Here is a 26295-nt window from a genome sequence, read left to right on the forward strand (position 1 = left end):
GGCCCTGTGTGTGTTCCTGTTCCTTTTACTTAGTTAGAAACAATTTACACGTTTTTATTTCAGGTACATGAGTATTTTGCCTGTATGTATGTCTGTGTACCATGTGTACACTGCACCCACATAGACCAGAAGAGGCTATCAGATCCCCTAGAACTGGAGTTACAGATGGTTCTGAGCCACCATGTGGATACTGGGGGATGGGGGTGGGTGGAACCCAGGTTCTCCTCAAGAGCAGCCAGTGCTCTTAACCACTGAACCATATCTCCAGGTTCTATTTTAATTTTTTTAGTGGTTAAGTGGAAAAGTTTAAACAGAGGTTAAAAGTAGACAGGACACCTTGTCCCGCACGCTTCCTTACACCCTCCTCCAAGTGCGTTTCCCAGAGCTCCTCTGAAGGGGACCAAGCCAGGCCTGCCTCTCTCTTCCTTACCTTTAGGTACTCATCTTCTGAATTATGTATACCTATTTTTTAATGTATGTCTAAGCCAACCTTTGCTTATTCAGTGGGCTATGTAAGTAATATTCATGTACTTTAAAATTTTTTTCCAATATTTTTCTTGAGTTTCTTAGACATTAATAATGTGGTAAGAACTGGGAGTGGTGATATACAGCCTGTTAGTTCCAGCACTAAGGTGGCATAGGCAGGTGGGGTATCTGAGTTTCAGGTCAGCCCAGGCTACACTGTCTCAAAAACGGGGCTGGGAGGAGAGGGGTTGGAAAGATGGCTCAGTGGTTAAGGCTACTAGCCAGTCTTGCAGTGTTCCCAGTACTCCCAAGATGGTTCACAAGCACCTCTAACTCCAGCTCCAGTGAGCTCCTAGGCCCTCTTCTGACCTCTTCAGCACCATAGGCAGCTGATACACAGCCATAAACTCAGGTTAAAGACTCTCACACATACAATAACATAAAACATTTAAAGGCAGTAAAACAGATATACCACTTCCCATTTTACCTTGTTGTTATTGATGAGACTCGTTGTCATTGGGTCTTTCTATGTCACCCACGCTGGCATTTAACTTTTTCCTTAAGGCATCCTCCTGGTTTAGTATCCTGAATAGCTCAGATTACAGGCGTCTACCACCATACTCAGCTTCTGGCTTTAAAAAGGGTTTTTTTTTTTTAAATTAATTATATGAGTACACTATAGCTGTCTCAGACAGATCAGATCCCATTACAGATGGTTGTGAGCCACCATGTGGTTGCTGGGAATTGAACTCAGGACTTCTGGAAGAGCAGTCAGTGCTCTTAACCGCTGAGCCATCTCTCCAGCCCTAAAAAGTGTTTTTACTGCACATATACATACATATACATCTCCTCCCCAAATTATTTTTCATTCCATTTGTAGCATTATCTATGAGACACTTTGCCACATGCCTGAGTTTGCCATTTAATACCTATTTCCGGACACTGTGCACTCTCAGGCTGGTGTACTTCACACAGGACTTGAATTTGGTTCTATTTCTCCTGTTCCTTAAAGATTCTCCCACCCTGTATTTTCCACATACCTGCTTTCACCAACACAGTGAAAACAGCCAGACTTAACACAGTTTGGAGGCTGCCAGACTTAAGTTCACTCCTGCTGATGTAAGGCAAGGAGTGAAATTAAGCCCTGCTGAGGTCAAAGCTGGTCATATCCATGAGAAAAGCCCTCCGACCCCATGATTTATCTACAGAGCAAGGCTCTGTCTAGCCAGTGATGGAAATTAAAGAGGCCTTTTAGGCCTCTGCACCGACTCCGGAGGAAAATCAGTTAGCAGCCAACCAACGCCAATGCTGTCACAAAGATCAAATGAGATAATGATGTGTAGGATCCTTTGCCCACCAGAGGCCAGTGTCTAAAATGAGCCAAGCAGCCCAGAGTTCCAGTCAAGAGAGAAGTGGGTGGGGAGATGGAACTTCCCTGCATCCTTCTGCCTCTTCCTTAACCCCTCCTGAGAAAGAAAGTAACAAGCCAGGGTCCTTAGCGGAATAAGGCTATTTCTACCTTCTCAGCACCTGTCCAAACTGCTCCTTGCTGCCTTCAGGAGTCAGGAGGAGGAGGATTGATACGGGGTTTCTCTGTGTAGCTTTGGCTGTCCTGGAACTCTCTCTACAGACCAGGATGGTATCAAACTCAAAGATCTTCATCCCTCTGTCTCTCTAGTGTTAGGATTAAAGACATGTGCCATCACTGCCTGACTTTTTAAATTCATTCTTAAGACTTGAACTGAACTAAAGTCTAAGAACATTTTTGAGAGGCTCAGAGAGTAAGGATGCTTATGGTCAAGTCTGAGATCTAAGTATTATCCTTCGACCAACATGGTTGAAGGAGAGAACCAACTCCCACAAATTGTCTTTTGATACACACACACACACACACACACACACAAAACACCATCACCACTACCACCACCATCATCATCATCAGAAAGTCTGGGAGCCTTCCTAGCATTGACCCATGATTTTCTTTTCAAGATTTATTTTTATTTTTAAATTATGTGCATATGTGTTGTCTGTGTGTGGGTTTTGCACATGTGAGTGCAGGTACCTGCAGAGTCCAGAAGAGGGCGCCAGATATCCTGGAGACCCTGACTTGGGCGCTAGGAATAGAATTAGAGTCCCCTGGAAGAGCAGCCAATTCCCTAACTGTTGAATTATTTCTCCAGCCTCTTGTTGAGATCCTGAACCATGAATTTCAAAGGAGGAACTAGGAAACTTGAGTGTGGCCACATTCAAATCTTCTCACCTACTACCTGTTGTACCTCATGAGGGGCCACAAGTGCCCAGCAACCTGTTTTGCCCAAGGAACTGCCCCATCTCTGTTGTTATTTGGAAACATGCTGGGGATGTCATATGAGCTAATAACAGAAGGGAAAATAGCTTGGAACCTGGAAAACATTTTTCCCCCAACTCTGAGGTAAGCTACTGATTGTTTCTATGGCGTCTTGGAGACCTTTCTCAGGGAAAGCCCTACGGTCCAGGCTGATGTTGTCTATGGTGTGCTTTCTGTGCAGTTATAAACACCTTGGCCAAAAACAGCCGGGAAGAAAGGGTTCATTTCAGCTTAGTTTGTAGGGAAGTCAGAGCAGAGACTGAAGCAGAGTCTATGGAGGGGTGCTGCTGAATGGGAAACTCCCCAAGGCTTGCTCAGCCTGCTTTCTTATACCATCCAGGACCACCTGGCCAGCGTGTTCCCAACGACAGTGGGGCTGGGCCCTCCCATGAATCACTAATAAAGAAAATGTCCCGCAGGCCTTTTTCTCAATTGAGGTTCCTTCTCACGTGACTCTAACTTGTGTCGAGTGGATCTCTCTCTCTCTCTCTCTCTCTCTCTCTCTCTCTCTCTCTCTCTCTCTCTCTCTCGTGTGTGTGTGTGTGTGTGTGTGTGTGTGTATGTGTGTATGTGCTTTCTAGAGACAAAGGTTCGAGGACAGCCAGAACGCATGCAGGTGGAGCTGTGGTAAAACCAGCCAGAAGTTCAGCTTCCGTCTGTTTTATGAAGTTAGTGGCTGGTTATGCTAAGCAAATGTTTTCCTTAATTGTGGCAGTAAGAGGAAAAAACAATGGAGAGCCCAGGGCTGCTGGGCGGGGGCGTGTCCGCTTCCCCCACCCCAAACATCTACAGAGAATGACAGCTAAAAATTAAACCCAGGCCTGGCCTTCTCCGGGTCACGTGCCCTAGCCAGAACCTGCACCAATTGGAAGCATTTCCCTCCCCCTGCCCTGCCCGTCCCACTGCAGAGCTGGCCGGTGGCAGCGCGAGTTTGCCCAGAAGCAAAGTGCAGCGCGCGCCCAGAGCGCCTTGTCCGCGGCTCGGATTTTTCAGCGTTTCCTTTTCGCAGCTAGGGGGTGGGGAGGCCTCGCGTGAGTGTGAACGGGCACGCGCGCGCGCGTGGAGTGCTGGAATGGGAGGGAACCCAGCCGGCTCGGAGTGTTCTTATCCCAGGCTGCCTTTCTGATTCTAAGTGGCACCCTGAGTCCCTACTTCCCAAGCCTGTGCGCCCGCACTGTGCCTTCAGGTACGTGTGACTGATTGCCTGTTGTGTCCCAATGGTTTTGGGCGTGGGGTTTGGTGACCAGAGAGTGAGGCTGCGAATGACCCTGTGTGGCGCTCCACGGGGCTGCGGCCGGATGGGTGCAAATCCGGAGCCTAGACTCCGGGGCGGTTACTGCTGCGCCTGCCCTCGGGCTGCAGGGAGGCGGATCGGTGTGGGGTCTGGGAAGGTGACTCGATGCCTTGCGTGGCTCACTAAACGGAATGCTTATGGGGGTAAGGGGCGCGAAGCGTGGGGAGGACGGCGTGGCGGAAGCTTGGTGTGAGCGCGTGGGGATGCGCGTGGCTGGCGGCAGCGGCGGGCACCTGGACACGCAGAGTGTCCGCTGGTCTTCACCCATGTGTCGGGAAAATGCGTCTGTGGGGCTCGGGGGCGTGGCGAGTGGGGGGGGAATGCTGAGAAACGCCGTGTCCACGTGCCCTACACGGCTGGAGCTCCTCGCGGGCAGCAGCGCGTCCCCAGCGACGTTCCGTGTGGGAGCTTCGGATTCCGAGCGCTGGGCGCCTGAGGGTACGCGCCGCTCGTGGCCGTGCAGCGCGGCCCCGCGGGCTTACCTGGGCGCGGCTCCACCTGCCCGGCCTGAGGGGCGTGTCCGGGGCGTGCCCAGGGCGTGGCTCTGGCTGCCTGGAGGAGACCAGGCGCGGGCGGGCTGCGCCTCATTCCAGGGATTCCTCGCGCTCCCGAGCGTGCGCGCGTGTTGTAGAACCCAGAGGGAGCGCGTTCCCGAGTCTGCGCGCCCCTGAGCGTGCCCCGCCTCCGTCCTCAGCGCCCCCGGCGGGGCCCGGACGGCCTGAGGCGCGCGAGCGGTGAGTGCGGGGAACCCTAGCCCAGGTCCGGTGACTTTAAGAGACAGGGAACCGACGCGGACCGGGAGCGGCTGCTCGTGGTCACAGGACGCTCCAGCTCACCCCAGTCCCGGGCGCGAGCACAGGCCCCGAAGCAAGGCACCCGCTGGGTCCCGGCCGTGGAGCTTCTGGTCTGAGCAGGGGCTGCGGGACCCGGCCCTTTCTGTACATTCCCTGCCCCCTGCTCAAAATAGGGCTTTGCGATCTTCCTACACTGTGTGAGGCCTCCCCGGAAAGCTCCGGTCTTTGCCTTTTTTTGGGTTCTGTTTTGCTTTGCTCAAAAGACTTGAATTCATCACACAGAGACAGTGAGGTCTTAGGCGAAGATGACAGGACTAGCTGGGGCAGCCTCGTCGTTAGCGCTTTCCTGGCTTTGCGTTCGCCGGTCTCAAGGAGATGATTAAAAAGTCGGTTTCACTTTGATCGTTCGTCCCGTTTGTCTGTTCCTCTTGTTTCCTCCTCTGGTTAATAAGAACCAGCAGCCTGATGTGGGGGAGGTGGGCGGTCTTGGAGTGTTTATCAGAACCCGCTTTAATTTTTTTTTTTTGAGACAGGATCTCTCTATGTAGCTTTGGTTGATCTGGAACTCTTTGTAGACCACACTGGCCTCAGACCCAAAGAGATCCACCTGCCTCTGCCTCTGGAGTGCTGGAGTTAAAGGCCCGAGCCACCATGTCCATCAGAACCTTCTCTTTGAAAACTTCCACCCTGGCTGTGGAGTTTGACTTTTTTTTTTAAGCCAAGAAGGTAGGCGCCAGTTTTTTGTTTTTTTGTTTTTGTTTTTTTTTTCCTTCTGAGAACAAAGTAGAAAACCAATACAGGTCCATTTGCGATTTATGATTTGAAGGTCAGTTTTGCATACCATTCTGGCATGCCAAACTTTAACTCCTCTTCGGTCTCTGTGGTCATTGTTCCCGGCAGAAGCTAATTAGGAGTCCGTGCATGCCCACGAGGCCAAAAGAGTGGGACGAAGATCTTAGGGCTTGGTGGCGATGAGTCCGACCTGATAGTGTCTTCTAGCAAGGTCTCTCTGGCTCGCTCTTTAAATGATGGATGTATGGGTACTTTCCTCAGAAGATTCTATACCCAAGATAGTTCGTAAACCCTCCCTCCTCCCCCGGCGGGGGTTGTTCTTGTTTCAGTTATATTTGGTTGAGAAGCTATCTGCCTCGCTTTATGTTTTATTTTTACATTTACTTATTTGGCTTTTCGAGACAGAGTTTTTCTGTGTAGTGCTGCCTACCCTGGAACTCGCTTTGTAGACCAGGCTGGCCTCAAAACTAAGAGATCCACCTGTCTCTGCCTCCCAGGTGCTGGAACTAAAGATGTGCCTCCACACCTGGAATGCTTTGTGTTTTAATTCTGGCAAAAAAAATTTAGTTCAGACAGATTTGCCTTGCCACCTGTGTGTGTGTGGTGTGCGTGTGTGGTGTGTGTGTGTGTGTGTGTGTGTATGCATGCGCTCTCACACACATACGTGCTTAACATTTCTGCCTTTGCTTTCGATTTGGAAGAGAATGTGAACTAATTTTTGTGTTGACGAAAGCACAGTACAATTAAGAAGATAACTCTGTAAATAACTGCCTCTGCATTCCAGAACCGTGAATGCTGTAGTAAAACCAGCTCCAGCTCTGTGTCTGGAAACTTGATTTCTTGTCCTACTGCTGCTGACCCCACCCCAGATAAATCCAAACATCCCAGATATTTAACAGTCTCTCTTCTTTTTTGATTAAACTTTTTGAAGATTTATCTTATATGTTTGGGTGTTTTACCTGTATATATACCTGTATACCATATGCTTGCAGTACTGGGAAGGCCAGAAGACAGCTTTACTTCCCTGGGACTGGGGTTACAGATGATTGTGAGCCACTGTGTGGGTGCTGGGGACCGAACCAGGTCCTCTGCAAGAGCAGCCAGTGCTCTTAACCGCTGAGCTATCTCTCCAGTGCGTTTTATTTTATTTTTTTTTCTGTGAGAGACTGGTACTTTATTCCAGTACACCAGAGTTTCCAGAATCACAGGAGAATAATGTGCTTGGCTCAGATTTTGTGTGAGGTTTAGAAATGCCCCTGGGGAGGTAAAGTGCTTCCTAAAACTGGTTGTTGATCCGGGTTCCCCAGCTGACTTCCCAGTGACTAGAAGATTTCGACACCTCTTGGAGACATGGCTCTGAGAGTAAAACTTTCACCTTTAGATATTCTGTAAGGGCAAGTTCCTTTCCATCCTTCTGGAATTCAGCCTTGTTACCTACCTCCGGCGGTTGCCACAACAACCACACCAGCAGCAGAGTCTTTCTTTGTGTCTCCTAAGGTTGTCTTCTATAAATTATCTGTACAACTTTAAGAAGAAAAAAAAAGGGAACAAATAATGATAATAAAATCTGGGTCATGGGTCTGGGGGTGGTCAGGTAGGTGAAGTCTTCACTGAAGAAGCATGAGGACCCCTGGTTAGATCCCCAGTACCCATTTAAAAGCTGGGTGTAGGGACTGGAGAGATGGCTCAGCAGTTAAAAGCATTGTTGCTCTTGCAGAGGACTGGGGTAAGGTTCCTCATAGCTACATGGCAACTTTCAACCATACATGACTCAAGTTCTAGATGGTCAGATGCTCTCTCTGCTTCTGGGGGTCTAGCAGAAGAGTGAGTTCTATATGGGGTGGCCGATTCTATCTTCAAAACAAACAAACTCAATTGGGAAATAGGAAGAGATGCCCAAACATGAAAAGTTTACTTAGAGCTTTGAATATGATTTTATAAAATAACGGCAGTTGCAAGTTCTGATAACAAGCCGAACATCTGGGATACGTAAGGGGATGAGAGATGCTGGTAATGCCTTGCCTAGTGCCTGAGATAAGATAGGAGAACCTGGAGGAAGAGGGAACTGTGGATAACTTTCTGAGACTTGGTGTAGCAGCAGCACACAGCAGTACTTGTCAGGCTGAGGCAGAAAGACAGCCTGTCTCCTGGGCTGCATGTCAAGTTCTAGGCAACCTGGGTAAGGGAGACCCTGTCTCTAAAGTCTAACAAACAAGGAAACAGCCACCTCCTAAAGGATATGCTAGCTGAGAATCTTTCATGGCTCTAAGAAAGAAGGAACCTTTAGAGTTAATACAGGCTACTTGCTGGAATTTGATAGACGACCAGGTGAGTTAAGGTGAGTGGTGCCAGCCGGTCGGCAGGGGTTTGGCCACCTTAAAAAAAAAAAAAAAGCAATGAGAAGAAACTTAGGGGCAGGCTTGGCAGATCTGGAAGGCACACATTGCCAAGACAGAAAAGTAAGGAAGTGTTGACACCAGAGGTAGGAGGCGGAAGTCTATGTGGGATATAGTTTAATGGTTCTTTGGCAAAGGAGGAAAAACCTTTCAGAATCTCCGTTGTGTGTCTTATGCCTCCTGTCTGGTAATGAGATCCAGTTGATCGCCACCATTCACATGTACACATTTGCCCACTTCCCGCAGTGGACTGGCAGAGCCTGCACTGTGGGTAGGTGGAGGTCAGGCAGGTTTGAGTCTCTCCACACTTCCCAAAGGAGGTTTAACAGGGTGATGCTTAGTCTTGTTCCAGTGCTGGCACTGTAGGTGAGCATGCCATGCTTTGGCATGAGTACCATGTTTTCTTCATTTTCCTGCTTTTTGTGGGTGACTTGTTTCAAACAGCCTCCAAGCATGATGGTGACGGTGGTTCAGGTCCTTCAGTTAGGGAAACTGATGTGCCCTGTGTGGAAAATGTGTCTTGTGAGAAGGATGAGGTTCTGGGATGCATGGTAGAACTGAAAGCTGTGAATTCCATGTTCATGAGTCCACAGATGTCCAGTAAGGTGTGTTTAAGCAGAGATACACTTGAAACAAGGCTGCCTGTTGTGTTGGTCAGTCAGCAAAATGTATCTAGAGGCTGAAAGGAACCTGATCGAATATTTATGGAGTTTGAATTTTTTTGTTATTTTTATTTATGTGCAAGTATGTGCTTGTGTGTGTACCACATGCGTGCAGAGTCCACTGAGGCTAGAAGACGGCACTAAAGCCCACGGAACTAGACTTATAGATCATGTGACCTGCCATGTAGGTGCTGTGAACTGAAGCCAGGTCCTCTAAGACCATGGAGTTAACTGCCGAGCCAGCTCTCCAGCCCCCCAGTTTGTGGTGGTTTTACAGAACTTCACTGTAGTAAGTTAAGAGAACTAATTCTAGTTACTAGTGGCCATGGCTAGTGTGGCCTAATGGTGTTGTATAGCCTGAGTCAGAAGGCTTGTCTAGGTTTTGACAGGCTGAGTATTGAGGCCCGAAGAGGGTGTGGGATCCCCTGGAGCTGGAGTTACAGGTGACTGTGAGTCATACAGTTCACTTTTATGTAGGCTGACGACAGTGTTGAAAAATGCCGGGAATTGGGAGTCTAGTTACAAAGGTTTTAGGCTCAGCATGTCAGTGTGTGCCTGTCCCATGGTTTACTCTCCATGGGTTCTCTGAGGGAGATGAATGAACTTGGTGCCAGCAGAAAGAATGTATGCTGGCACCAGGTAGCCCTGCACAAGGGTCAGGTAGTGTACGGAGTGTGGCTTTGCAGCTTTGGCCTCGATGCTGCAGGTGGCTCACAGTCTGCTCTCTTCCGTCTATGCATTTGTACTGTGGAGGCTGAGAATGAACTGTGGTGTCAGGACTGAGCATGTAGCTCAGGGTGGAGTGGCTTCCTAGTGTGCCTTGGATTCTATGCTCAGCACTTTGAAAAAGCAGTGATTTGGTTTTTTTTGTTTTTGTTTTTTCAGTGCTAATGGCATTGCAGTGACAGAGGTTGTTAGACATCGTACGGTATCACTGCCTACCGGCTGAGGTCAGTGAGAAGATGAGGGACAAGTCACATCCCTCCCTTTCTGTGGGGCCGAGGAACACTGCTGAGTCAAGCCTTGGGCCACTGTAGCATGAGGAAATACTACACACTTAAGCAGTACATTCCTTTAGGATTCTGGCCCAGAACAGTGCCCCTGTGTTCCGCCCCAAGCGCACTGAGGTCTTCTCTAGCTAGGCGGTAGAGACAACTATGGGGAGATGAATTAATGCAGGGTCTTGCTACTTCTTTCTGAAACCCAGCGAACCCAACTTGAAGGGTAGGAGGATGATGTAACCCAGAGGATACTCATCTCCTGCAGAGGTGTCATGGGAGGAGCCTCAAGCCCTTGCAGAAAAGGGGACATACCTAGAGCAGCTGGACCACATTATAGGACCATGGGGCCCGTTGCCAACCGTACTGGCTCTTGCTGTGCAGCTTATTATGGAGGTTAACAAGTACCTGGAAGAACTCTCATGAGGACTTGAAGTATGTGTGTATATTTTTAATTCATAGGCCGTGTGGGGATAATTCCTGTATTCCAGGCATCTGCCCTGATGGATTTTCAGACATGATGATGTACAGACATAAGGAGATAAGTCTAAGTCAGAGCTGGCCAACTAGCTCCCTGGCATCCCGGGGACTTCAAAGGATAGCTATCTGGGTCAGTTGCCATGCTTGGACATGCCCAGGGATGGAAAGCTGGGGTATCAAAGGCTCTCCAGTGGATGTTCTTTAGTGGCACGCCTATGGAAAGAGTGATTTTTAATAGGCTGTAATTCCAGTGCTGCAGAGGTAGAGACAGGAAGATATCTGGCTTGCCAAGTTATCCAAATCAGCAAGGTCCAGGCTAGTGGCAAACCCTGTTTCAAAAGGTAGGGTAGAGAGTGACTGGGGAGATGTAGTGTGTAGTTTTAAAATGCCACTCTCTATGTGACCTTCTCAGGCCACTCCAAGGACAAGCTGCCAGTGGTCCCACTCCCGATACAGCTCTGCCAATGGCCAGCTGGTTCTCTGACTCCTGGGAGCTGCGATCACTCCTCCAACCTCTCATGGTTAGCTCCACCAAACCTCTAATAACTTCCCTTAGCTATGCCCTTTCTCCTGCCCACATGAGTCACTGTGGATGGAAGATACCAGACAGCCTTAATATTTTAAAAGCAGCCAGATAACACAACTGCTGGGCAAAGAATCTATGGCCCTAAACCCTTCAGCCACCCATTTAGTAGCCCCCAGACCTTACATGGCTCATGCTTCCCCCTCCAAAGCCTGGCCAAGAAGCCCCTTTTCTATCTCTCTCCCTCCTCTTCCTCCTGGGACCCGGAACATCTATCTCTATCTTCGCCCAGCAATTAGCTTCTGTCATCTTTATTGACATAATCAAGAAACAATTAGGGAACCAGATTTTAGTATCAGCCCTTCCCCTTACAGTGGGAGGTAGGTTTATGGGTACCTAGTTACAGAGGGGAAGCCATTCTGGTGTCCTGAAGTCTGAGATGAAAGGCGAGTCCTACCATGCCTGGCATCATTGCTTTTAAAGGGCTGCACTAGTTACTTTCTTGTTGCTGTGATAATATATTACGGCCAGAAGTGACCTGAGTAGGAAAGGCTTTATTTTGGCTTACAGAGGGCCAGAGACCTTGTGGCAGGGAAGACATGGTGTGGTGGGAGCAGGACGCTAGATGATCATGTTTTTATCCACAAACAGGAAAAACAGTAAAGTAAGGCTACAGACCCTCAAGGCCCACTCCTCAGTGATCTGGCAAAGCTTTACCTCCCAAAGGTTCCATAATCTCCCCAAACAGTACAACAGTCAGAAGCAAGTGTCCAAATGCATGGGATATGTATACACATTTATTGTTCAAACCACCACAGGGACAGGGGCTCTTCAGAGAAGGTGAGGGGCTGGCCATCCCATTGGCTTTGAATATCTGCAGCAAAGCCTAGCACACACTGGCCTTTCTGTGATTAAACTGATTTTCTGATAGTAGTGCCCTGGCTGTATTGACTTAACAACAGGTAAATCATGAGGAGACAGGAAAAGGAGACACAAATAGGACATATTTTCCAGCAAGAAGAGGAGAGAGGGATGGTCTGAGAAATGGCTGTGAACAGGATGAATGTGTGTTCTGAGAAGCTGGTGGCTCCTCATGGAGCTGCAGCTGTCTGTAGTCTCTAGAATCTGGTGGCTGTTTGGCCTTTTCTTCATCTCAGCTTCCTTGTTAGCCACAGTGTGGTCCGTTGTAAGTATAAGCCACTCCTGGAGAGAGAACTCACCCTTTGGTTTCTGTGCTGTCTAAATCAGCTGCCATTGGATAGAAAGAGAAGAGGCCTGGTGAAGCCCCAAGCTCTTGATGGCCAAGAAGGCCACGGTGCCCAGGCAACACTTGCACTCTGGCTTGTGCTACTGCTTCCTGCTGGAGGAGGGTGAGCTGGCAGTGGTCCTGGCAGAGGAATGACTTGGACTGCTGGTGGAACAGGGCCAGCAGGGTTTGGGGGGTATTTAACCATGTGCAGCTGGAGGTTGGGTAAACCATCAAGTATCCCCCAGACAGTCTCTAATGTGTGGCAGGAATTTCAAGGCAGCCCAACTATAACTTCTGCCATTCCCACCTCCACCAGTGGCCATGCTGGCTAGAGAATGTTGTTCCAGGCTGGCAAGTCTACATGGGAGGTGGACGTGGTCATGGGTGCTCCTTGGACAGAGCTGGCCAGCTCTCTACCTGCCATTGTGGATATCTCCTGGAAAACATCCATGACACATACCGTGAATTCCATTCCTTTACTCGAAGAAAAAAAGTCAAATATCTGTCATAATTCTGTTCCCAAGGCAGGTGCTGCTGTCTCCTTTGGTGGCTGCAAAGGCACAGATCCTTATTTTGGTGTGGAAGGGGAAATGGCTCTCAAGTTTGTATTTGAGCTTCATGGGAGCACTGAGTGCTGCTGAGCTTTAATTGATAGCTTCAGGGTCAGAGACCTCTTCCTCTCTCTCAGTAAGATGACTGGGGATAAGACAGTCTTAGAAAAGGAGTCGGCTGGTAGATGAGCATTGGCTGTGACAGACAGACAGACAGACAGACAGACAGACAACACACACACACACACACACAGTATGATGCTGTACATGTATGGTTCATTTATCATGAATTATGCTTGCATTTGAGAGTAGCCATGAAGAAAAGCTACAGGACTGTCCAGAATGGGCTTTTATTACAGTGTCCACTGTGTTCTCTCGCTTCACTGCTAGTCCAGGTGTCAGCATACCAAATGACTCTCTATTCGGTTATTGCTACACTGTAGTATAAGAGCAGGACACAGTGTTATAAGGCTGGACTTAGACTGTAGGCTGTGTTGCAGTTAGTTCTTGAGACTCCTGTGGGCTGAACTTGATTGTGTTTTGAGAAGGATACAGGTGATCCAGGTAGTCACTCGGCTCTTGAAGCCGTTGGACTGATGAAGGGTCCTCCAGGTTGTGCCTCCTCTGTCCTAAATTCTCCTGGCTGCCAGGTCTCTGCCTCAACTCCCATGTTTAGGGGGACCAGCCTAGATCACTCTGTGAAAAGTAGTCACAGATACTTGGCCTGATTTAGTAATTTTTCTCTTTTTTACGGTAGGGAATTATTCTCTGTTTTGTTTTTACTGAGTGCTGGAACAGAGCTCTGCTCTCCTGTTGACACCCATGGTCAGTGCTGGTCAGCTACAGTTCATTTTATATACTTGTACATGTATTATATTTCTTTTTGTTCTTGTTTTGTGATAGGATCTCGTGTAACTCAGATTAGCCTTGAACTCTCTTCTTTTAAAAAAGATTCTAAATGATCTCCATGCATGTGTGGCTGCTGTGGGTATGTGCACATGAATGCAGATACCCACAGACACGGGAGGTGTTCTCCAGAGGCTGAGGGTACAGAGCCGTCCAGTGTGGGTGCTGGGAACCAAACTTGAGTCCTCAGCAAATGGAGTACGAACTCAACCTTAGAGGCGTCTCTGCAGTCCTGAACTCCCAGACTCTCACCTTGGACTCTTCTATGCTGGGATGACTCTCCCTTGTATGCCTGCCTCGGAAGCCCACTCCCTGTCTGCTCTTTTCTGTGTCGTTCCCACACATGACCTTTTGTTAGGCCCCTCCGAGGCTTTCTCCAGCAGCCTTTCAGAACCCACCTCAGTCTCTCCAGCGCTTGGCTCATGAACTGTTTTGGAATGTTACACAGCTGTTTGTAATCCACCATCACCCTAGGCGATCTTCAGGTTAGCAGGGTGGCTGGTGGAGGTGGGGCAAGCCCTCTGCACCCTGCAGAAGGTCCAGCAGCACTGGGACAACATGAGCAAAAAGTCTGCTCCTCCCCCAGTTTGCTTCAAGAGTCTCTAAATGAATTTGTCATAGACCGACCCACTTCCCTTCCAACTCCCTGCCATGGGCCAGCAAGATGGCTCAGCAGGTAAAGGTGCTTGCCACCAAACATGATGACTTGAGTTTTATTCTTTGGACCTATTCCCAGGAAGGGGAGAACCAGCTGTGAGTTTTCCTCTGCAGGCTACATGCAGGCCGTGGTGATCATTGGGCAGGGGAGGGGGAGGGGGGAAGGAGATAAATGAATATAGGTGCTGGGACTCAAACGTGGGGCCTCTGTAAGAGCAGCAGGTGTTTTTAACCATCTCAAAGCAGTGCTTTGGAAAGCCATTCTGGTAGCTTGAGTTTGTGGAGTGTCATGTGTCACACAGACCACAGGCTGTGGAGGCATCAGTTTGTCTTTGTCCTGTCCTTTAACACCAAGGACACATTCTGAGTTTACCCAGTAAAGTCACACTGCAAGGTCAGGGACTGATGCCTTCTTAGTGACCTGAAGTTTTTGTATTAGAAAGCAAAGTCCGAGTGCCATGCACTGTGTGACCTTCGTAGTAGGTCATAGCAAACGTTGACTAGTACTGAATAAGTGCTGGGTGTCTTTCAAAAATGCAGTTTTGAGCTTTCTCCCCTTAGTTCCTGAATTAAGAGTGTATGTTCCCATGATAACTGGATGTGTTTATTTGATGGGGTTGCTTTATTCAGAAAGGGAAACTGGTTAGAACCAGCCTCGGTGTTTTAGGGATTTCTTCTCCCTTTAAATCTCTTGCAGCCTCTGCTTTCACACCGATGTCATAATCTATGGGAACAGTTTTATGACACTGGAGGTCCAGTGTCATAAAAGCATGGCAGCCCAGGCTGGGGTAAGGTCTGTGTAGCAGGCCAGGCTGGGGTTCACTGCACAGGGCTGCAAAGCGAGCAAGGCTCATAAAACATTGTGGCACAGAAATCAGCACCAGTTGTCACAGGCGCACTGTATGACACGACACCTGGAAGATTCCTTTTGGACTCAGAATTCACTTTAACCAGAAGGTTCAGTGTTTCGGGCACACATTGCAGATTTGAAGCTGCAGCTCTCTGGCCATCCTGAGGCCCTTGTAGTTGAGTTGCTCAGTGTCTCTCAGCTAGGAAGGCAAAAGGACAGAATAGGCCAGTTGTAGTTGTTTCTGCAAAGACTCATAAATGACAGTGATGAGTGCCACCTCCAAACACTCAGACTGGTGGCAATGCGGTGATCACAGACAGCTTTTGTTCCCCAGACTAATTTTTATGGGGTGTGTCTACACAGGCTCGCCACAAATGCACGTAAACATTTATAAACACTAGTGACACAGGGGTGAACATTCTCAATCTGTCTCCTCTGAGCTTTGACAGGGCTTCTGGGCTTGGCAGTTTAGCCCCAGTTTCTGTTCCTGACCAGGGCCCTGCTGTCTGTCTAAGCTGTAGCAACTCTAGAAGAGAGGTTTCTGCTTTGGGGAGGAGGTGCTCGCTCATTGGTGGGGGAGTTACTTTTGCTGACTGCTAGAATTATCTTCGGTTCTCTTTTCAGTGCTGGGCTTGAACTCAGGGCCTTATGTGTGCTAAGCTCACACTTCAGACTGTAACCCCAGTATGCTGTTAGCTACCAGAATTCCAGATGAATCTTGCAAGTTCTGCTTACGTTTTGTTTGTTTGTTTGTTTATTTGTTTTTGTTTTCCTGACCTACTCTTTTCCTTTGCAGGCTCACCCAGGAATGGAGACGCCATTGGATGTATTGTCCAGGGCAGCCTCTCTGGTGCATGCTGATGATGAAAAACGTGAGTTTTCCTGCGCTGAGTTAAAACCACCCACTTCTCTACCTAGTTTTGTGACTGTGTGCTGCTAATTTTGGTTGCTTTTCCAAAAAGATAACAGCATGTTGCCCTCATTCCCATTCCCAAACACCAGGAGATGGTTTATTTGTCTTTGTGGCAGTTTGGAGTATGAAACCCTGTGCATGGCAGACATGTGCCCCACCGCAGAGCCTTGTTCCAGAACACACGTTTTAGCTGCTTCTTTGGGTGCTAGGGCTTGGAATGTAACTTGTTCTCTTGCAGCTGGCTTTTTGAGATCGACAACGAAGATAATTGATTTTTTTTTTCTGGTTTGAGACAGCGTCACACTGTGTAGCCCTGGCTAACCTGGAATTCATTGTGTAGACCAGTCTAGCCCCAAAGTGACAGTGCTGGGAACAAAGGTGTGTGCACTACCCATGCCTGATATTCATTGAGTTTCATGTCCTCGTGGTTGCACAGTGCTTGCTGTTAGCAGTTGGGCCAACTTTTCCAAGCCTGGTTCTATAATCAAGGATGAGAAATGAAGTCCGCCCACCAAGTGCTCTGGGGATTTGATGGGCTCATGTGTGTTTGGTGCCAACCTTTGCTTTTAATCTTCGATGTCATCAAGGGGTCTTCTGCCTCCCCCATCTCCCCGCTTACACAAGGCCATCATTTAGAGACGTGATTGGACAAGATAGCCACCGAGTCCCCACTCCAGCCGCTCACACAGTTCTCTGGTATTGAGCTTTTGATTACTGGGGGCTATGAATGAATTGTGATGAGATGTAATTACCCCTCCCCAGGGGAAAGGAAGCTTTGGGATGCTGAGTGTCATTTCCAAGGCCACAGGGAGAGGCAGCTCTGGTGACAGGGTTTTATCGGAACATCAGAAAACTCAGTGGCCTAAGATGGCAGCATACCAGGCTGACTTGAATAGCTGTCTGGGATGTGTTACATGCTGGCAATGGCTGATGGGAAAGTTCTTTCAAGGTCGAATTTGACCTTCTGTATGTTAATACCCCAGACTGGGATCATTCAAGACAGTAGTTCTCAACATTCCTAATGCTATGGCCCTTTAATACAGTTCCTCATGATGTGGTGACCCCAACCATAAAATTATTTTTGTTGCTACGTCATAGCTGTAATGTTGCTACTGTGATAAATCACAATGTAAATTTCTGTGTTTTCTGATGGTCTTAGGTGACCCCTATGAAAGGGTCATCCTACCTGCACAGGTTAAGAACAGCTAATTTTTAAATCAATGATAAGCGTGGCCCTTCAGAGTGTGGAGTTGAAGAGTTTTCTTGTCCTCTTTGTACACCTACCCAACCCCACCTCTTCTCAGATCTCCCTTCCCCAAATTCGTGAATCTCTGTTCTAGGATTGATTTATTCAGGAACTCACCTACCTGCGTTCCAATTTCACAAACAACGATTGTATGGGGGGGCATAATGATGAGTGCCCTTCTTTTGTACATTGTAGGAACGTATTTTTATAGAAGCTCAAAATGTATAGAAGGGGAGATGAGTATGCAAGGCAGAGCCATCTTCTCAGAAAAAAAAAAATTACTGCCAAGGGGGAGAGGACATCTCACTCTCTGCCCATGAGGCCCTGGTCTGGAGGCGTTTCCCAGCATAAGCGTGAATCACATGGAAGGGTGACCAGAGAGTAGACCCAGGAACATTAAGGAACATTCCTTTCTTCTGGTGACGCCTGTTGGTTCAGGAACCAGCTGGTGACCTTCTGTAACCCTCCATGTTCCCCACACAGTCTTCTTGGGATCTGGTTTTACAAAGAAGAGGGGACAAGCGCAAAGATTTCGTCTATAGTTGCTATTGACATAGAGACACTTCTTTTTGTGTGTGGTCTTAGGGAATGACCCAGGGAGCCTTAAGGTGGCACACACTTTGCTGCTAAGCCACACTCAGTCCATGGCAATGTTTCAGAGGGTTTTCTTCTGGTCTTGTTCTGTGTGGCACAGTCAGGTTCAAAGGACTCAAGACATAGCATAGCATTTTTTATGTCCATCCAATACAGTAGTGGTGTATCTTTACAGGAGTGCCTGTGAGTTCACTCAGCTTAGTTCACACAGTTGACCCTAGCACCCAGCGTCTCTCACTAGATTTCTTAAGACTTATCTGGACCAGCCCAGCCCGACTCAGCTTACTCTGCCCTAGATTAATTCTATTTTGGCTTTTGTTATAAATTGCTCTTACACTTGAGGGGTGGTTAACATTCTCCCCAACACTTTTAAAAAGCCTTGTGTGTGTGTATAATCTGATTTGGGTGTCCTGTTACGAACACAGAACTGTTCCTTGAGATCAGCTTCCCAGCACATCTCGGTGACCCAGATGAGTCTCTCCACTTTTCTTCGGCTCCCAGAGAACCGAAAACTTGGGGCCTTTTGGAGCATACGATTGTTCTAGTGTTTGGGAACGAATGGAAGGCCCGTGGTACCTGATAGCTTTAAGGCTCCACAAGGTCATCCAGTAGAGAACAAAGGCAATATCCAAGGCACCAGCGAGAGTAAATAGAGAAAGGCAGGTTTTGTAGTAACACAATAAATAGTAGCTTATCTGGGCAGCCTAGAAGGAATAAATTTACCCAAAATAATCATTCTACCACTCATGAGACTTTGGCTAATTCCATGAGCAGTCAGGGCACGCCTGGAACGTACTCAGTGAAAAAGCTGTTCTCGTTCAAATTGTCGGGGAGAATCTCTCCTCTCAGGATTGTCCATGATGAGGTTGGGGTGTCCTTAGCTTTTTTTTTTTTTTTAATTCTTATGCATTTAACAGTTAAAAAAAGTGATCAGTTAAAGGGACCAGACACCTGACATAGACTAATATACCTTTATGTCTTTATTTTTGTATTTGTTTGTGTGGGTGTTTGTATACGTGTGGGTGTGTGCATGGCATAGCAGGAGCGTGAAGATCAGAGGATGATGTTATGGTCTAGTTTTTCACCTTCCACCATATGGCTTCTGGGGATTGAGCTCGATTCATTTGCTTGGTGGCAAGTTTCTTTTCCTACTGTATTAGTTCTTATTGTGTGATAAAATATCATGACCAAGGTAATTTGTAGAAGAAAGAAGGTATTTGGGATTATGTTTCCAGAGGGTTAGAGTTCATAATGGCAGGTACAGCATGGCAGCAGGCAACAGGCATAGGAAGCTGAGAGCTCTCATGTTGAACTGCAATCAAGAAGCAGAAAGTATGGACTGGAAATGGGGAAGACTTAGACTGAACACTCAAGAGTCTGTCCCCAGTAACATATTTCCTTCCGAAAGGCCATACCTCCTAAACCTCCTTAAACAGTGCCACCAACTGGGGACCAAGTGTTCAAATGCCCAAGACCATGGGGGACATTTCTCATTCAAACCAGTACATCCACCATCTATCTTGCAGGTATCTTTTATACCGTACTTTATTATCCTATTGTGATGCTTACAAAATGTTTTTTTTTCTTGTATATTTTAGAGTGTAAGATTTTATAGCATGCTTTGGTTGAAATCTTGTGGGTAACTCTTTTCTGAGAAGTCCACACCTGTATTCTAGGGTGTGTCTTTTCTCTCTGAATGCCTCTTTTTCTCTTAACCTTTATGCTTAAAGAATATATTAAGACATTTTAATAAACCCATCAACACTTTAAAATCAAAGATCTTGCCAGGCAGTGGTAGTGTACACATTTAATCCCAACATATGAGAGGTAAAGGCAGGTGGCTCTCTGTGAGTTTGAGACCAGCCTGGTCTATGTAGTGGTTCTAAGACAGCCAAGGCTACATAGTGAGACCCTGTCTCAAACAACAAACCAACAACAACAACTAAAAAAGAAGTAGAGGGGGAAAACAGATTGCCTCAGTTAAAATGCACTCAGCATTTTTTCAGCCCAGGAGATTGTACTGGCCCCTATATCAAAGCAGCCTGTGCAGGGGTGATATATGCTTCAAACCAGCCTTGCAGGGGGGTGGTATCTGCTTCAAACCAGCCTGTGGAGGGGTGGTATCTGCTTCTTCCTCCTTGCTTTCTGCTCATTATTTTGCCTTTCCTCTCAACATCTAAGTTTGCGACTTTAGAACAGTTTGGAGATGGTACCTATGAGAGAATGGTTCATGTCATGCTTGGCCCCATGACCTTGTTATGGAACTGATCTTGGAAGCTCTGAAGAGAGCCCCATACTCTGATTATACAGTGTGGTTCCAGTAAGGTCCATTGTGATGAAAGTACAGTCCAAGGTAACGAACTAAGACCCACATTTGAACAACCTTGAGGACATCTCTGTGCTGTGAGGACTTTGTCCTCTTATAGACTAGGAGGACTGACCAATATATGAGCCATGGAAATGCAACTAACTGGGGCTTCCAGCCTGGCAGAAGTAAACCTGAACAGATAGCCAGGTAGCCAGGAGGCAGTTTCTGCTGAGATGTAGCATACAAGAATTATATAGAGGCACGCCCGGAACCTTAGCATGTGTCTGCCTGAACTCTGACTTCATGAAATGGGGGGGGGGGGCAAACTGATCAGGAAACCCCTAGCTGGAATGTGGCCAGTTATTTTACTGTCTCTGTCTCTGAGGTAACAAAATCCTGGTTTCATTGGTTTGTACTTCAGAAAAGTAAGATGTCAAAGTAGTCCCTTGTAACAAAAGGCTTGGATCCCGAGAGTCTGTTGGTTGGAACCTCTGCCTGCTGTGGGTAAGTTCTCTTCTTTCTGCCTTATGTCTCAAGCATAAGCACACATCATTTGGTGCATATGGTAGGCACTTAAGAAACATTCATTGGCAATAAAATTGCCACTGGAGTGTGACTCCTCTCTGTGGAATTTATTTATTTAACACTAGTGAAACAGACTTATCACGGCCATTGTCATTCTGAGCCTCATCTCATAAATACAATGAGATACAAATACAGATAGCACATTGTAATTTAGAAAACATTTTCTTTTGATTCTTACAGCAGGAACGTGCAAGAAGGTTATCTTGGAACTACCAGAGAAAATTAAGCTTGTAGAAGCTAGATACCTAATTAAAGATTAAAACAAAGAAACACACACACTCAACGCGCATGCACGCTCACACACTATGCAAAACTCAACATGCTCTCTCCCTCGCACGCCATCCTCAGAAGGAGAACTATTGGCCGGACGTGATAACCTCAGTATTTTGGAGGTGGAGACGGGAGGATTGGCAGTTGAAGGTCATCCTTGGCTACATAGCAAGTGTGAGGCCAGCCTAAACTACATGGGAATCTAGTTTCAAATAAACAGAACAACTGATAGATGAGGTTAGCCACTGCCAAATATTGCAAAGCTCTTCAGGATCGGGTATCATAGGGTGTCGAGGGTCCCTCTCCTGGTCTCTCTTATTTTTGATGGTGTCTGGAGCATCTGCTAGGGAGCTAGGCACACACTCCCATCACAGACCCGCCCTCTGCCTCCCAAGTTTCCTTTTGCTTAACGTAAGTAAACACAAAAGCTGAGGTAGTGTTCTGAGCTTACTTAAGCCACTTTCTGGGCGCACCCTAATCAAATTTGCATCCCAGGCTAGGCATTTAATCAGAAGGGCTTTCCTCCAGAGGCGGCTGTTTAAAATCTGCTGTTTTTATAGTTTCATATCAGATCTGATTAGCATAATGAGTGTTAGAAATGGATCTAAGCTGTGGCGAAATAAAGTGGCTTGTTAATTAGCATAATGGATGTAGAAAGCAGCATTGAATAGCTCTTCAGACGCTCGGGCTGGGTTATGTTTCCCTTAGACAAATATTCCTCAACCTTTTAGAAACCCATGTTTTCCTTTACTCCATATAAAAAAGCTACAGGCTATTTTTATGCTATTTGCAATTCAAATTATAATGTCAGGGCCAAAAATCCATGGAAGAGGCCTTAATTAAAAAAATTAACATTTTCTTATTTTATTTTATATGTATAAGTGTTTTCCCTACATGTCTGTTCATGAACCACATAGACGCCGGGTACCCATGGAAGTCAGAAAGATTCCTTGAACTGGAATTACCGTTGGCTGTGAGCCACTATGTGGTTGCTGGGAACTGAACTTGGGTCCTCTGGAAGAGCAGCCAGTGCTCTTAACCACTTACCCATCTCTCTGGCCCCAGTGAAAGACTTTTTAACCCTTTTGTTGACTGATGCCCTCCTCTTGGTCTTTATTCATCGTGAGGATTCTCTGCCTTAATCAGACCTGCCAGCCTTCTCAGTTGTCTCTGTTAGATGCATCTTCTCCACCAGCCCTGGGCTGCCAGTGCCCCCTGTGGTACATAATTTAGAAGTGGTTTTTATATGCTCTCTGGTGAGCGTAGTGTGCCCAAGACTTGCTTTTAATCACCCACAGGTCTAGTAGTGTGTGGCAGGGGACAGAAGCATGGGGCTGGCTGGTGTTCTTGCAGAGAGGCAGCCATCCTCAACTCAGCAGCTTGAGCAGCCTTCTGGCTGTGTCTCAGTTAAGCTCTAGAGAGCTCCGGTCAGCAGAGGTGGGTGTGGCAAGTGCCTGGGCCTTAATTTCCTTTCCTTTTGTAGAGACTGCTTATTTTTTTATTTATTTAGGTTTTTATTTGCCAGTACACAATGGCTCCAGCCAATTGATTTTTCATGGATTATGAGGTTACCATTGTCAAATTCTGTAATTGTTGAGGAAAACCGACTTTCTAAGCAAATGAGCTTTATGCTAATTTATAAGTTCTAGAATTCTCTAGAGTTCTTTAGCCAGATTGGACTTCATAAACGGCTTCTGGTCTAGTCACAGAAGGTATCAGTAGATTGTTTTCTCTTGTTGTTGTTTTTTTTTTTCCACTTGGAAGTGCTAGGTAGGGATCAACCAAGGCCCTCACACGTGACTCAAGAGAGGGAACCCTCAGTCCTAGTGGACTTCTCTTACAGCTCCCTCTTTTCTCCATGAGATAGGGTCTCATTATGTAGCCCTGGCTGGTCTGGAAGGCTCTGTGTAGATCAGACTAGCCTTGAACTCACAGAGATTCCCCTGCCCCTGCTGGGACTAAAAGCAAGCTTGCCACGCTTAGCCTTACTGCACCCTCATTGGACCCCCCCCATCGCTCCACCCCCTGCCCCCAGTAGGTGTGAGTGACGTGACAGATGTCTAAGCATGGAAGGAAGATCCTCTGTGAGTCCTCACATAGTCTGTTATTATCACCATGAGGACATTCACTCATAAACAAGCTTGAACATTGATATATCTGAGTGTATGCCTGTGTCTATGCACGTATGTCTAAATGGGTATGAGTGCATGTGTGCCATGGGTTAGTATTGGGTTTAGTATCATGGTTTTTAGTAGCACAGGCCAACTTGCAGGAGTTGGTTCTCTCCTACCATGTGATCTCTGAGGGCTGTCAGGTTGTCAGTCCTGGCAGTAGACATCTTTTACCCACTGAGCCATCTTGCTGGCTTCAATTAAAAAAAAAAAAAAGATTTTTTTTGAGAATTTCATGCATAACTACATTTTTTAATAGTAAGTTCTTTCTACCTGTGTAGCTCAAGCTAGCTCCTGCTTATCCTGAATGCACAGATTTTAGGCAGTCACTAGATCCTCTGACTTGGAAATTAATTTTGCTGTTACATATTTTTCCTTTCCATTCAGGTTTTTCTCTTGTTAAAAGACTAAAGCTGCATCTCTTCTTGTCTTTGCGTGCTTAGAGATGAATGTCACGGGCTCCCAGAATTCTTGTTTCCTGAGTGTTTCATGAGGGTGTAATGTGTAACAGTATTACCTTAGCGTTCCCACTTGCAGAGAAATCAAATCAAGTCTGAACAATCAAACTACTGCATCTTTCTTGGGTTTAGATTTGCTGCAGCTGCCATTTCATTGAATTGAACCCTCGATTCCTTGTAAATGAAATGAATAAATCTTTGCCTTCGACACTGGGTAAAGGGCCGAGGCTCATTTCACACGCCTTCTCTTCAAGCCTTATGCAGGGTATTTCTTTCCGCACTTTGGAAAATATTGCTTAAATGTCTCTTGTTTCAGAGAAATTATTTCATTAATTAGAGTGGTCTAATTTTTAAAAAATTATCCTGAATACAGGATACATTTCTGGTGTGTGTATCTCTGTCTGTTTGCACACTTGAGTGTAGTTTATCTGAGGGTATGCATGGGTCAGTATAGCACCCATAGGGGCCGGAGCTACTTGACATGAGAGCTGTGAACTGAATTTGGGTCCTTTGCAAGATCAATATGTGTGCTTTGAACTGCAGAGCCTTCTCTCTAACCCTTGAGGTCCAGGTTTTTTGATATAAAGTCTTGTAATGTAGCCCAGGCTGGCCTTCACTCCTCCCTGTTTCAGCCTAGCAGGCCGTACAACCATACTAGACTCCATAGTTGATATGTAGGTTTTAGACAAAGGCTCATGTAGCCAGCCCAGCTGACTTTGAACTCGTCACGCTCTGTCTTCACCTCTCTGCTGGGACTGCAGGCGCACAGTGCTGAACCTATCTTGTATTGACCTTCAGAATAAATTCCACTGAGCAAGGGGGATGTAACCTGGGGGGCCACTAGGACAGGCTTTGCAGTTCCTAACTATTTGAAATTGAAATGAATATCTCTTTTGGGAATTCTAAAGGACAAACTGAATTCTGAATCCATGGATATCCCCTTGTCAAAAGTCCTATAAAACAACAACAACAAAAAAGGATATTTATTTAAAAAAGAAAAAGACAGTGCTGGAAAAAAAGAAAAAGCAACTTAAAACACAGATCTAAAGGAGAGGGCATTAAAGTCTATGTTTAGTTTGCAGTGACCTGACGTCACTCACAGGGAAGGTTCCAGAATAACAATCAAATCAGGATCGAGGGCAGCTAAGTGAACATGCAGGCCCCTGTGTGACTCCCTCTGACTGGTCTCTTTCTTTGTACTGTGTGGGTCAGGAGTTAGAACCCAGGGTCTTATGGGATCCAGATTAGCACCCCATTCCACTGTGCTAGCCCTTGTTCCCTTTGCCTTTGACCATCTCTGTCCCCCCAACTTTTTTCTTTTGAGATAGGGTCTTACCATGAGCCCTGGGTTGCTTGGAACTTTCTGTGAAGACCAGGCTGTCCTTGAACTCTGTAGACCCCTTCATTAAAAACCTAAACCCTGGTTCTCAGGATCGCACTGACTGGCGCAATGAACATACTAAAATTATACATTAAAGCGTTTTCTTTCCTCCCTAGTCATTTTTTCTTCAGAGTCAAAAATGGGATGTTCTGAAAAATTGAGGTTTGAATCAGAGTTTTTCCTGGATGGTTGAAAGCTTTGAGCCCTATTCTTGAGAAGAAAACCCAGAGCTATGTAGTCACTGTTCAGTTGCTCATTTTGGTTGTAAATCAGTGTGGTCAGGGCTATGACTTAGTGTTAGAGTACTTGCCTTACGTGTGTGAAGACCCAGGTTCAGTGTCTGGTGCCTCAAAAAATCGTTCTTCTCCAGAAAGCCTTCGAGTTCAGCGTCTCTGTGGTCTCTGCTATTGGAAACCCAGAGGCCAGAGAAGCATCAGGCCAGTGAAAGCACAAAACAAAACAACAAAGCAAAAGCCTATTTCTGACTAACTACCTCAGCCTCGTTTCTGGGAATATATCCTAAGAGCATGGTCTAGTAATTGCGTCACTCATTGAAGAGCTGGTAAAAATGGAAAGACCCCCAAACACCCAAAACCAAAACTGCGCAGTGCGCCTGGGAGGCAGAGGGAGGCACAGCTCTGTGAGTGTAAGCCCGGCCTGGTCTACACTTAGTGACTTTTTCTGTTCTCTTTAGTTTCATACTTTCAGAAACAAAATTCCCAAGTAACAATATTATATTATTAATTATTATTTGAGTAGTGCAGATGCAGATTATGGAAAAGGAAGAACTTTTGAGGGTGGGAGGGGCTCCAAGGGAGGAGTACCCTGTCAGTATTGTTATTATTGAGAAAAGATCTCCAGTAGTCCAGGCTGGCCATGAAGTCACCATGTAGCCAAGGATGACCTTGAATTTCCAACCACCCTGGCTGTAAGTAAGCACACCTTTTTTAAAAAGAAAATTTTACTTATTTATTTTATATGCACGAATGTTTTGTCTGTGTGTTTTTCTGTGTACCACATGCACACAGTGTCTGTAGAGGTCAGAAGAGGGTATCGGGTCTCCTGAAACTTTAGTTTACAGATAGGTGTGAGCCACCATGCCGGTGCTGGGAACCGAACATGAGTCCTCTTTGCAAGACTGGCAGATCTGCAAGATCTAGCTTCTACACCTGGGCTTTTATACGACTGGAGATTTAGTCCAGGGCTTCCAGCATGCCAGACAAGCAGTCTACCAATGGAGCTACATGCTTATTAGTATTGTATTAAAGTGTTTATTTTTATTGTTAATTATATGTACATGTGCATTTGTGTGTGAGCATGTGCACAAAAGCACAGATGCCTGTGGAGGCCGGGGCACTGGCTCTCCTGGAGATGCCTGTGGAGGCCGGGGCACGGGCTCTCCTGG

At 46.7% G+C, this 26295-nt stretch overlaps 1 protein-coding gene across 2 annotated transcripts in view; it reads left to right on the forward strand.

Moving 5' to 3' along the window:
• The first annotated feature begins 3979 nt into the window (after window positions 1-3979).
• Window positions 3980-26295, forward strand: part of Vgll4 (vestigial like family member 4) — a 115523-nt gene continuing 93207 nt past the window's right edge. The window contains exons 1-2 of one of the 2 annotated variants that reach the window (XM_028753589.1): window positions 3980-3998; window positions 15761-15836. In XM_028753589.1, coding sequence (XP_028609422.1) covers window positions 15773-15836 — 64 coding nt within the window. In that variant the 5' untranslated portion in view covers window positions 3980-3998; window positions 15761-15772. Of the gene's footprint in view, window positions 3999-4816; window positions 4841-15760; window positions 15837-26295 lie in introns of those variants that run through there. The other variant, XM_028753590.1, reaches the window with a different exon arrangement.

The sequence above is a fragment of the Grammomys surdaster genome, unplaced genomic scaffold, assembly GCF_004785775.1.
Source record: "Grammomys surdaster isolate TR1022 unplaced genomic scaffold, NIH_TR_1.0 125950, whole genome shotgun sequence".
Classification (NCBI taxonomy): Eukaryota; Metazoa; Chordata; class Mammalia; order Rodentia; family Muridae; genus Grammomys; species Grammomys surdaster.